At 32.3% G+C, this 14,259-nt stretch overlaps 2 protein-coding genes across 2 annotated transcripts; both read left to right on the top strand.

The window, feature by feature from the left end:
• The first annotated feature begins 1,743 nt into the window (after positions 1-1,743).
• On the top strand, positions 1,744-8,660 carry LOC120341288 (uncharacterized). Its single transcript, XM_078119833.1, has 11 exons — positions 1,744-1,885; positions 2,354-2,572; positions 3,256-3,339; positions 3,488-3,559; positions 4,048-4,173; positions 4,297-4,359; positions 4,765-4,869; positions 5,312-5,459; positions 5,836-5,969; positions 6,507-6,587; positions 7,016-8,660. The coding sequence occupies exons 2-11, from the start codon at positions 2,371-2,373 to the stop codon at positions 7,168-7,170; spliced, it is 1,170 nt and encodes a 389-aa protein (XP_077975959.1). The 5' UTR covers positions 1,744-1,885; positions 2,354-2,370; the 3' UTR covers positions 7,171-8,660.
• On the top strand, positions 8,519-14,052 carry LOC120340677 (Golgi-associated plant pathogenesis-related protein 1-like). Its single transcript, XM_039408998.2, has 6 exons — positions 8,519-8,656; positions 11,448-11,588; positions 12,412-12,577; positions 12,977-13,107; positions 13,201-13,278; positions 13,484-14,052. Exons 1-6 carry the CDS (start codon positions 8,602-8,604, stop codon positions 13,633-13,635), a joined length of 723 nt encoding a protein of 240 aa, XP_039264932.2. The 5' UTR covers positions 8,519-8,601; the 3' UTR covers positions 13,636-14,052.
• The last annotated feature ends 207 nt before the right edge of the window (positions 14,053-14,259 follow it).

Genomic DNA, 14,259 nt, shown 5'->3' with positions numbered 1-14,259 from the left:
ATATGGATAGTGGCCATTATAAAACATGTAAATCAAATTTCTTTATATTAAAATTGTATATCGATACAATATATGTATTCCATAATAATGACTAAATACCAGTTTTGATTTATCATTACAGTTTTAAACGAACAATAAAAGGCTAAATGGTGAAGGCTTCGTCACTCGTGAATAGCAACTTGTTTGATATCATGATTTGAGCGGGCATAAAATCAATTTTAAAATTGTAAAATAATTATGATATCAAATGTCCATGAAAAGTAAATATGAAGGGTGAAACTTTCCAATAATTTGGCCACTAGTCTTCTCTTTTTGCAGAATATAACCTTATCAAGTGAACATTTAAAAAATATAGGCACTGACATATTATAGTGTTTCAAAACACATAAGTCGTGTAAAAATAAAACTAATATCATAAAAAAACGTTGTTGGTTGGTGTTGCAAGATATCAATCATTCCAGAATAATCTGTACCACATCTGACTTGATTTTGGATACTGAACCGTTCCAGAAGTAAATGTTATAAAACAGAAGCACATAAATATTCGACACTTCTTTTTGGGTGATGTGTATCTTATTGCTGGAGTCTTACGGATTGTGAATAAATCAACATTTGGGGTCGCATTTGGAGATAGTGGATGTCGTATTATGCAAAGGATGGTGATCGCCATTTGCAGACTACGTACGCTATTGCTGATATATTGTAATATTTTATACCAAGCTATCATTGTGGAGCATTGAGCCATACATCCATGACAAAAATACAATACAGCTTCATATAAACGGTTATGAAAAGATAATATATAGGATTATGAATGTTACGGATCAACAATAGATGGATAAACATGGTGACTGGTATTGACAATTTTTTTTTATCAAGTTCGGAATGTACATGAATCAAGCTTAATAAGTTAAATTTATTACCATCTCATGCATGATTATTGCAGAATCGATGAATGTTGGTCGTTCTGAATTAGGACTTGGGTGTAATATTCTAGTCAACTCGTGCGAATCCGTATGGGATAGTTCGCGTGAGATGTAATATAAAAAAAATTCTTTATAGAAAAAGCGCATTTGCAATTTTCGTTTCATTACAAAGCTTGAATGTGTTGTTCTAAAAACATATAGTTGTATCGTATTCACCCACGGAGTAATGATTTTGGTAGGATATTGTTGAACAGAAAAGCTTTAGATTATTCGAAAAAGTGTGTTAGTTTTTTAAGTACCATGGATTGCTTTCTTAAGAATTTTTTGAATAATTTATATTCTAAAAAAAATTTCAAATAATTTAAACTAGCGTGTTTAAATTTTTCACATTTTTCTATGGTGTAAAAGTACACTTATCAATACGCGTTCGCGCTAAAATGCTAATAAATGGGAACGGGGTATTTTATTCCGCCACATACCTTACATTATATCAAACCTGCATTGGAGCTCGGAGAATGTTTTTTAGTTATAAGCTGCAATGGTGCAAAAATCATAGTTCGTCTAATAAAAATCAGTCCGTTATGTAGTTACATCGAAGTAAGCTATTCTGGTAAAGCCTATACGGAGGGTTAAAGAATCCGTTGGTGTTTCGAAGGCATAAACATTGTTTACAGAAGACAATTATGATGTGGCTATATTTACTAAAACAATTCAGCATGCATCTTACTTTTGTATCTTCTGAAATTGAACACCTCTTGTAAAAAAATCGATGAAGACGATTCGCTATTAATTACTTAAACAATCAAATCCAAATATTAGCAGGCTAGATTGGAAGCAGTTCTAATAGGTACTGTAGTTTGCAATATTTAATATCTGATAAAATTATTACCTTCTATCTGTGGCAATTCATTTACGTTTTTTTACCCGATGTCAAGATTGAGGTCCAACAGGAACATCAGGTACAGCAGTTTCTTGCTTCTACAGATGTTTATTTTTTATTCCCTATGTAAACGCATGACAACGGCCATATACATAAAATTCAACAGATTATGATTTTTTGTTGTGCATGAATACCAGACAGTCCATGGAAATGAAAAACCGAATATTGGTTAGTTGATTTAGTTTAGATTGGTTTGTAAATAGCAAGTTAAATTCTACTTTATTTTTAACGTCAGCTCATGATATATATACTTCCGCATATTATAACACTAGTGTTGTTGTTGCTAGAAATGGTTTTGGTATTGACATATTTATAACGAAAATACTATACATACAGATAGAATGATTCATGAAAGCATGCAGCAAAGGCACATCGTGACGACGCAGTTTATAGTAATGTTTCAAATTTAAACGAAGCGTAAGAAAATTAGTGATTGAAAGAGATAACTTGGGTCGAAAAATGAAACCTTTCTATTTGTATTTCTCAGAACCTTGGCGCATAGTTATGGATATCTTTGAGAAAGCTTGTTTGGACGCACATAATGCATATAGAAAAGCCCACAACACGCGTCCTTTAAAGTGGAATAAACAATGTTCCGAAAAGGCCAAAGCATGGGCTAATACAATGGCAAAAACTGGAAATTTCAAACACTCTGATAATAAATTGGGAGAAAACATAGCTTGCGCCATGGGAGTGGATTTCACAGGTGATACAATTCAGTATTAACCTTTAATTTGCATTGTGCACTTAACGTATTCTACTCGAAACGATTTGTTTCGTAATCAATTGAAGTCCAATTTGATCGACTGTTATTATGGAGCTATAATTTTTTCATTAGAACCAAAAGTATTCAATAATTACATAATTTTAACTATATACAGTACATCTAAAATTGGTGTATTAGAGAAAGGCAAAATGTTTTTGAATGTTGCTTTATCGGTCCATCTAACTGACAAACCACATTGTTTTATGCTTGAGTGTAATGTATGTTTATTAGTTCACAGTACTTGTGCGGACTTTTCAAATTTATGCACCCTAGGTGTAAAGCATCCTAAAGTTCTGAAGAATACTTGGCTTTATTGAAAATATCACGATTTTTAGTACACTTTTAACAAAGTACGAGTTTGGATAAAATGTCTTTTCATGTTGCTGCAACGAGCTTTATCGACTAATTCCAACGAGTAATTTTGAGTGGTTCGTATTACATAATTCTTGATCATGATCGAATTACTTTTTTCGCTGACAATATACACACAATGGCTACGAGTTTCCTTTTATGAGTAAATATTCCTGGAATAATGCCGACAATAATTGTCTGAGACTTTGCGCCCAAATAACTACATATATTTTTTATTACCAATGTAATATATATCTTCCCATACTTTTCAGGAGAATACGCTACAAAAATGTGGTACAGTGAAATTAAAGATTATAGCTTCGAAAATCATGGTACAAAAAATGGAAAACCTGTTGGTGAGTTCTGTGTTGAATTTGTAAATTAAAAGAATAGAGTTTCAAAAATGATTAGCTCATGATATGTGATGTCACGATGAAATTCAATACCATGCCTTCTAGTTTAGAATATTTGAAATCATATTTATTTTGTTGCAAAATTATTCAGGTCATTTCACTCAAGTAGTTTGGAAGGAAAGTACAGAAGCTGGATTTGGTTTTGCAAAAGCTGAGAACGGAAGTGAGTACTTTTTCATAAGTAATCTATTGAACAATAACACTTGGTAAAAAAAAATGATAATTGGCGTTGGGTCAGACTTTTTACTGTGTATAAATACGCCGGCTTCAAAGGTTTTAAATTGGTAAGGGCATTCTGAAATAGGGTGCACCAAAATGGAAAGCAAAAAAAAAAAAAAAATTATACGACTCGACAGCGCTGTCTAGAGGATGTGGTGTTCTGACTTCAAAATATGATATAGTAATGGCGGACTGGTAGTGTTGCAGCTTTTAAACGTAAAAGCATCAATCACGTATAATAATATGAAGCCTATCATATATATTCTGCATTAGAAAACTTTGAGATAATTGTATTCTTTTACATTATGATTATTTTAGTGATGGATTTGAGAAATAATGTTGGAATACCCGACTCCCGGATGAGGCAAGTTTTGCCTTCAACGCCAGCCTCAAGACTACTTATTGAATTGACTATTTTTTTACGCAATTTAGTGATGTACGCATGTGGAAACTATACACCACAAGGAAACGTTTACGGACAATACAAAGATAATGTGGGAGAGCTTACTGGAAAACTGGACAAAGAACTGGATCCGAAAAATGAAACAGAGTCGGAAAGTAAAAAAGGAATATCACATTATTAGCATAATTTAATATTCAAATTTTGATCGATTAGTTTATATAAAACTCAATACATCTGTTTAGTTTGTAATTTATACATTTATTGCTTTATGTTGTCAGGTTCCGATGTGCCAAAACCCGGTGTAACCGAAAAGACCAATGTCGAAATCGTCGATATAGACGGTAATGCTCGAAATAAGAAAAATAATCATTTAATTTTTGTAGTCTAAGATATTGGTAAAAATATATTAATAGGTATATTATTTACTACACACAAATACGTAACTGGTGGTAGTTGAAAGATTGTTCAGTTTATATAAATAATTCAATTATTATACTTCTGTTTAATATTATAATTTTGTAAATACATTTTATGTTTTACTTCATATCCTTTGTGAAAATGTCATGTTCCTTACGTAAATTTTTATTTCCAATAGTGACTTTTGTTAAAAGATACTACTACTCGATACCAACCAAATAATGTAATCTTAATAATAAAAAAAATTGTCTATTTTTAATACTAGATTAATACTGAATTTTTGAACGTATTTTGAGTTACCGTTTGACATAAAATATTTTTTAAAACAGGCAAAAAATGGGAGAAAACGACGATAACAACGACAACTGTGACCAAAAACTCTGATGGGGGTCTGGCGACTTCAATTTCTACTGTAATGAAGTCCAGACAACTAAGTAGCTATACAATATTTAATGTTCAGAAACACATTCTCATAAGAAATTCTTCATTAAGTGATATTGTATATGGGATTTGAGTCATTGACATTGCATAAATACTACATAATATTCTGTTGTCATAACAACAAAAAGTTTAGAGTCTTTTTCCTATTCATCAATGTAAACCATAATTTAAATAGCACTAAAAATGTGTGAATAAAGTATACCTATATATGGAGGTCAAATGAACTACTCCGATGAACTACTCCTGCAAGAATAGAAAGCGTTCGGAAATACTCAAAAAGGATTTTTCATTTGATAAAACATTATTAATATGCGTTTAAGGGTTGAGTCACAGTTTTTACATGCGTGATACTGCTTATACCCAATTGCTTTCGTAAAGTTTGCGATGGCAAAGTCAGAAAAAGCCAGTTTCTACACTAATTCCAACTCTCAACAGATGATGTGTCAGACGGCATGGGCAAACTTGGGTTGAAAGACAAACCGCGTGATGGACAAAATGTTTTATCTTCTGGTGATACCGACAAGTTTTCTACTGATCTGATCAATGTTATAAATAAACGTCGTGAAAACCATGGAGCAGGAAGGTAGAATAAAACTAGCCATTTTTTCAACAAAACACATAGTTCATTGTTAATCTTTCTCTACCTGAACACAACAGTTTAGATTACTTAATATAACTTTACAACTCTATCATTACATTACCCTTTTACATTAAATTATCCATCATTACCAATTCTCGATAAGCATGAAATTTTGACACAAGTATGCACACAAACAGTGTTGCATACTGTAAGTATGCCTACCAGCGGACTTGGAACAGCACGCCCATCAAGCAACTATTATGACTGATAAGGTGATATTTAGGATTAAGAAAGTTTAATATCTCCCTCACTTATTTTTGTCAACTTTTAATCTATGTAAGCAAATGACATTGACCTGTATTTTGTCTTACAACTTCAGTCTTCAAATGAAACGTTCCATGCAAGATGCCGCACAAAAACATGCTGAGGAAATGCTAAAATCGGGCGATCTTTTTGGTTATACCGATCGGAGTTACGGACAAACCATCACAATGAAAATGCCAAGACCATCAGGTTCAATTGCGTGTTTGAAATATATTTTAAAATCACTTTTTCATCTATTAGTCAGTTCTCTGGTACGGTACGGTAAGTTTCTTGTCAATATTAATTTATATGTAAAATTTGAAAATGTGTACAGGAGACGCAACAGTTATTCAACGCATATTTTTCTAACAATATATTATATATTACTAAAGTAATTTTAATGAGATATCCCAAGTCTATTATCTTAAAAATATTTATATAAAAAAATTAGCGAAATAACTTAAAACCATTCATAGATTGATAATAAATGAAAAAGTTCCTTCACTCAAGATGAGCTTCAGGCTGCATATTTAAGGATCGTTTTTGTGTCCTAATGGTTTTTCAATGTCAATTATGTTTTAGTTGCATTATATACAAAATTAAACTTGAATTGCATTTTGAGAAAGTGCGTAACTGACTAGTATTATAATTTTTTTTTTAATTTTCAGTTCAATTACAAAAACTAGAGATTGTTGAAGTCTGCGTTTCGAATTAGTTTTAATTGTTTATATAAAATTATTTTTGAAGGTGAGGAAATTGCTGATATGTGGTATGAAGGAGGGAAAGATTACGATTCTGACAATCCAGACAAGAATACAACAGCTGCTTGTAAGATAATTTTTATCGGTTTTCCACATTGACGATTGCAGAACAAAATTGCAATTCAAATTGAAGTTTGTTTATCGAAATTTTTGAATGTAGTGCGAAGATATGAGATTGCCACAACTTAGTTATTTTAACCGAAGTGATGAAATTTTTGACATGATTTGAAAATTCAAATATATATAATAGTCATTACGTTTATTATTATTATGGTATATTTGCTCATTGTCGATTTTTTATTTGAATATTTCTCCTTACGCCATCAGTTTAAACTGTATTATCATAGGAACTGGTATATATATATATATATATATATATATATATATATATATATATATATATAGTAGACTAGTGGATATGTTTGATCTTCCTATATCGCGCTTTGTGGTAATTGGATCTCCAATTTTAATGAAAATTTTATTTGCATCTTTCAGCTTATTTCACTCAAATGGTATGGCGTAGTACAAAAGAGATCGGAGTTGGAATTGCTTCAAACGAAGATGGAGAATCTTACATTGTTGCACTCTACAATCCTGGAGGAAACACGAGAGGCCAATACAAGGAAAATGTCAGAGCTAAAGAATTGTGAAAGAACTGAAATATAAGATAAAACAATTTTTTTTTGGTATAATACCAAAGCTAAAGTAGAATTAGTTTGAACTGCGAGTGTCACTTTAGTAATTAAAAAGACATATTTTATTTCACCCTGTGAGATCTCGTAAAACAATCGGTAATTTTATGATTCGATAATAAGTGAACTCAACATCTTTATAACAATATTCGTAAAAATGTAGAAATGTATTGTGAATATAACTTGGAAGTTTGTTTTTATTTACCATTAAAATATAAATATAACTAAATTGATACTGAATTTCAATCTAAACACACATGATAGTTTTAATGTTTGTCACTTCCAATTATTTGGCAGGAGAATAAATAATAATATTTCAAAATTTTAATTTTGCAGTTTCTTGTATGAATAGAAGCACTAACGATGAATCACAGCCGTATATACCTACCTTCTCCGATATCAAAACTTGACATCACATACTAACATAATAATATCATTTGTATCATTATCAGCCAAACGCCAAAAAACAGTAAATTTTCTTATATATCATTTAATTTCAACATGTGACATTGGTAAACTAGTCTTCTCAAATGGTCAGAAAGAACTTAAAATCCAAATTTTTTCAATATACCCGAAATACAGAAAAGGAAACAGTAGAAACTAATTACGTCGTTTATTACATGCGAGTGGTTTTAAATATAGACCTTGGGTTTGAATGTTAATAAGCACATATCATTTTGAGATCTGCATGACATAAAATATGACCTCATCAATATATTCTATGTAAAGCAAAAGGGTCATAAACAGATGAATAGCGTAATATAAATTGACAGCTGGGTTTATTCACTTATAAACCCGGAAAATGAATTATTGCCGCAATCACCCAAGTAAAAGCCGTGCTACAAATTTTCACCATGTCCACGTAACGTTTATACCTCCCGCAGCTATTTTATTCAATTACGCCAAAAACTGTATTGTTCCAGAATTACCAGTGTTGTAGGAAGCTGGGAGTTACACTACTGGCATAACTGGTTCAGCCTAAACTCATATATATGTAGCAAACTTTTTGAGATACAACACTTCTCTGTATAAATACTACATATATTAAACGTTCCATTTCAACGAATATTCAGTGTATGTCGTAATCGAAAATTCGTGATTTACGATTTGATATTTTACAACGACATTTTTGTGAAAACGCGCACGAAATGTGCGGTCGAAGTATGACGTAAGCGATACGCATGAACGCTGCAGACGACAACGCCTACGATTTCTGTACAATATTGGAAAACGTGAACGAAATATGTTTTCGTCAGACAAATAGGGTTTACGGTTCATCTGGTTACAGCCATATAAAGCATTGGATCATTGCCATTTCGCATTAGTAGGCTTATTGAACTGTCAAAAAGTGTTTGTCAGCAGATAATCGGGTACAGGTAGATCAAGAAAATGCCGAAGGAAGGAACCACTGAGACTACGACCACGGAATACGTCAAAGAAGATGGTAAGTTTTCGTCATTATATATATTGTGTATATCAAATGCGCAAATTGCTTAAAAGTACATTTGTTACTGAAATGTTGGAAAAAATATTTGTAACAAAACATTTTATTGAAGACTTCAACTTCAAAAAGCATTCCAAAGAAAAGCAAAGTTAAGCTTGTTTGTGAACTCAGAATTTGCAATATTTTCAAACAAAATCGATACCAAGGCGTTATATAGCATCTCAAAGTCTCGGGTATTTTGCGCATCACCACATATAACCATTTGTTTCAATATTTGAGCTGAGATTTCAAATAAAATCGAGCGATAAGTTACATTTTGTTTATTTCTGTATATTTGACCTCGGCTTACAACATTTTTCAAATAAAAGTCCAATTAGTTGTAACCATGAAGACTACAAACTCGATTATGCCCTCAGGGCTAGATCATCAAATACACATTATACCAAATAGCGACGTCTGAATGAATCAATTTAAGATTGAATGAACATTCAAACGCTTCAACAAGAAACCGGATGCATACGTCCATCAATTGAGATTTACGTCAAGTTTTGTACACGTGAAATGACTTTGGGTGAAGCCGTGAGCCGTGGAAGCCTTTTAAAAATGTTGATATTAAAAACGATTTTACAAAAGTGAATGCGAATTGCAGTACTTATGGGACTAACTATATTTATAATTCTATTTTAATGGTGAGCTTATACATTGTAAATAACCAAGATACAGTATTTCTTCAAAATTCCTTTCAAAATACTGGATATTTAATACTCGATTTTTAAAAGCATCATGAATATTTTTTGTGCAAATATTCCGTAAGACCGTTATCTAAGCACTTAAGGAGGCGTGCGGTTTGATACGGGGGCGAATTGACGTAAATCAAAACAAAATTGGTATATTTAACGCGTGCCTTTCTAAGGATTGGCATCTCTGGGAGAATTTCCCTACTTTTAAATAATGCTATGTTTTTATTGCGCCGACGGTCGGTCACTTACGTGAATGAATTTTCCCTGTAAGATTCAATCAAAAACTGTATTTTGGAAGTAGTCATTCTTAATACATAAATGAACTTCTGTAAAACATCCTAAAAAATAATAGCTGGTTCGTGAACCAGTTATTTCAAACCTCCATGTACGATAACTTGAATGCAATAAGACCACATATAAAACCGTTGAATGGTAGACATTGTCAATATTCTTTTGAAATAACCAAAAGGTAATTGAAAACCCTAAAATCAAACTTTAGAATAATCTATAGTAATTCATCATGCGTTTCTCGATATATATATTTATTCTTCTTTTATTCAAAGCACGTTTCCATTGCGTGATCTTATTCTTTATTTGTTCTGAACGTATGGTGTTTTATTATGGACGAGACAGAGCACACAGCGGGCGTGTCACATTGTACGTGATCGAACATGACGAAAATTTGAGAATTGTGAAATTTTATGAAACCCGCCTCTCCCTTTTTAGGAATGTAGTATGAATAATTTAATGCAGGGCTACTCATCTATTTTTACCTAAGATCCGCATACAAAACTCCAAAATTAATTCGGTCCGGTGTTTCCAGAAATTATATTTCGGCATCCTTAAACGCGCACTTCCTCGGCCGGCTAACGATTATTTATTAGCTGATCAAGATTGTTTAATATGGTGTTATAGTTCTTCTCATATATATTCAAAACAATGAAAGTCATTTTATAAAATGAAACGTTAAAATAAAGATTTAGCTGCGGCCCGAATCTAATACTCGAAAGGTCCAGATTCGGACCGCCAGATGAGTAGCCCTGATTTAATGCATAAAGTATATAGCTATTTTCTGTCATTTTTTGTAGTATTTTAGCTATATTAGTCGTATCTTGGATTGATCCGTACATCCACCGTACTGTCCACACATAAAGGAGGTATTAAATTCTATACAATTATAGCCAAAAATTAAAAACTTATGTTATAATTCTGCAAATAATATTGTCCACAACATTTCAATACATACGTATATATGTTTGATTTATAATGCTATTGAAAATATAGATATCTTAGCAGTCAATAAAATATCTGAGGGGTTATTGTATTTTTGATGCATAGAAGGTCTTTGCATAAAGAGTTTGAAAATAGTAATGATCAGTTCTAAAAAATGATTATTATACGAGAGAAATTCGCTATTTGAAGTTGGGTTCATATATACTCGCTAAAGACAAAGATGCCAAGGTTTTTGTACCAGGGGCTACCTAGACTAGCGGGCCATTTAAGTGTAAAGTTACATTTTATCGACAATATTTACAGTGTTACAATAGCCAATGTGGAAAACAATAAGCCTCGTGACAAAACTAAATTTAATCGCATTACCAACAAATTTGTTGAGTTATTTTTTAAATAAAATTTGGTTTTAATTTGGTTGTGGCAGCATCAGGCGGGCATATTGAATTACCCAAAGAGCCTGATTTGATTCCCGAGACCGTAGTTTGTCCATGTCAGGGCGTGGACCTAGTTTATCTTGTCTCCATAGCGAGGATAGAATATTCGTGTAACATATACCTGCATTAAATAAACTTATATCTGTCTCTGAATATATCATTCTGGGTAAACGTGCATACTTTACGTTCACCAATGCATAAAATTTGCAATGACTGATCGAAGACAATAAAATGCATATAATCGTAAACTTTTAAAAATATCATCAATCTACCGCAACTCATTTTATCATTTTTTCAACTAATTTTAGCAGCATATGTACTAATGCTTTAAGTCCTAAGAACGTGCATGTTGCTTGATGCATGTCTTTTTTTTAATTTTTACAGGAAAAAGAATAAAAAAGACAATAATCACAACGACGACTGTTACAAAGACCGCTGATGGAGGATACAAAACAAAAATAAATACTAGCACAAGAAAGCAAGAAGTCGGGTCAGATGATGATAGTGATAGTGGCGCAAAAGGAGGTATTTCACATGTTGTGATGCTACTTTAAAACCAGGCAGCAGACATTCACATAATGAGGAGAATATTTACAAACAATGATACAGTAGTGCAGGGTGGTCCAAGGTTGTGGGCTCCGCGGGCCACAAATTTTTTTTGGCATTGGTCGCGGGCCACAATAGTATATCAAGAATAGGTAAACAGTGCAATACAAAACAAGCACTTCTATTGTGTAAACACATAGTTATCAGGCATTGCCAACCTAGGCTAATGGAATCCGTATCCGATGTTTAGTTTTCTATCATGTCCATATTGTTAGCATATATTCTCGATCAAAACGATAGAAATTCAGGTAACAATTTAGACTGCCCATCACATCTTCAACTTCGCTAGTTGCTTCAGCTAGCCATCATACTAGTCAATTCAGTCACAGTAGTGATATAACAACAATAGGTCAAACGATTTTTCTGATTTATTTCATGAGAAGCAATTTAAAATATCATATTTTGATTACTCTTCGAATGCGCGGCGGGCCACAGATAATGGAGCGGCGGGCCACATGTGGCCCGCGGGCCTGGGTTTGGACCACCCTGCAGTAGTGTATCCAAAATAAATATCGATTAGGGTTGTAAAGAAGGATGATTTGAAAAACCATGGTAAATCAAAATAACTTGCTTTAATTTCCTGAAGTCATTTTTATAATTAGGTCGCTTTTCAAATAACTCTGATACCCAATAAAAAACCAAACCTCATTTAACGCACTGAATTAAAATTCTATTTTGATATATGGGTAATATGATTATCACTATATACCCGATATCTAACTCTAAACAATGAAATTCAAAGGTAAAAGCAAGCTGAGCGACAAAATGAAAAAATTGAATGTTAGTGATTCAGATGACGACAAAAAACACGACGGAAAAAACGACATGTCTAATTCAAATACTAAGGAATTTCGAAGTGATCTTCTGATAAAAATCAACCAATTCAGACGAAAGCACCAGGCAACCGGGTTTGTTAACAAAAACGTTCATCGAGTAAAAACGCACTAATTAAACACTATGTGGGATCTTTTCGCTAATATATTGTTGTTGTAGCGATTTTTGTTTTGTTTTTGAAAAATCGCTTTTCTCCACAACTAATGCCGAAATTATTGGCTGGAAAGGTATTACTCAAATCGACATCATATTCACCAAACATTTTGCTGTGTTGTATTAATTAAGGAGGAACGCTTTTTGTTTTGAATTTTTCGCATGCTCCGCATTGCTTGTCGCCACAATTATTGTCTAGAATCCTATATATAACAATATATATATATATATACAACAATTAAATCACATTAAAAAACATTACTCCTATAAAACAAGTCTACCTACCTACATTATGTTCAGCTAATTAAAACTTCACACAGACTTAAAGCCGACAGCAACATTGACAAAGTTGCTCAGGAACACGCGGACAAAATGTTGAAAAAAGACAAAATTTCGCTCCATTCAGGCAACTACGGACAAACCCTTGCAATGAAGCTACCAAGACCGTCAGGTAAACTTGTCGTGTTACTCGACGACAGAATTTGTAATTGACTAACTAAATAGCATAAATATCGTCGATTTATCTGTTGAATGTTCGTTTCAGGCGATAGCATTGCGGAAATGTGGTACAAGGGAAAGGATGAATATGACTTTAAACGAGGAGAGTTCAGCAGCGAATCTGGTAACTATACGATAACTAGCATATATTCTGATTAGAGAAAAAGTTCTTATGTTTATTTGGTATATTCAACCTAACAACACGCATTTGCAAACAGAGAAACAGTCTTAAAATAAAACTAATTTCTTGTAATGTATTTTTGAACTGTTTTAATATCAAATTATAAAACAATTTCAGTTGTCACAAATACTGCAATACATTTTTCTAGGAAATTTCACACAAATGATATGGGGTGGAAGTAAAAGTGTTGGTATTGGAGTTGCGTCCAATAAAGATGGAAAAACATATATTGTTGCTTTGTACGATCCTGCAGGAAACGTACAGAATCACTTCAAAGACAACGTTAAAAAAGAAAAATGATAAATTTCAAATTGCAAAACCGTAGTAATGCAATTTATTTTTAAAGTAGAATGAAAGTATTCCGGAAATCTCCATAAATGCCTATTCCCTAAAAAAAAAAAAATTACTATATTTGCATATCATCTAGAATGAGCTATATTTCATGGACTATTTGTCTTAACAATCTTTTTGTAGCAAGATGATTTATGCTGCATTCATGAATATCGGTGGTCTACAAAATTGGTAGAATTTATATGTGCTTGAATAATTACTAATTCCTAAAGTGTATCGTTTACTAATCGTTTAAATAAACATGGAAATATAGTTATTACAATATCCAACTTATTGTTACATAGACTTTCAAGTTGTAAAGATTTTGTCTATGGAAGATATAATCAAAATATACTATTTCTTCAAATATACGAGATTGCAAAAATATTATGTACATATATATATATGTGTGTGTGCGTGTACACAAACCTCTTCAGCTAGTATAATTTGCTGTGTAGCTCCATCTAATAAATCAAAACATTTAGCAAATAAGTCTTGTGGGACGAGTTTTTACATTGCCAGATTTTAGAGATAAGTGAAAATGAGTTTTGTGGTTATTTTATACAAGTTTGCACTAAACAAGATTCTAAACTC

This window comes from Styela clava, chromosome 14 (genome assembly GCF_964204865.1).
Source record: "Styela clava chromosome 14, kaStyClav1.hap1.2, whole genome shotgun sequence".
Lineage (NCBI taxonomy): Eukaryota > Metazoa > Chordata > Ascidiacea > Stolidobranchia > Styelidae > Styela > Styela clava.
The sequence above is the reverse complement of the archived record's forward strand: the minus strand, read 5'-3'. Positions and strand labels throughout refer to the sequence as shown.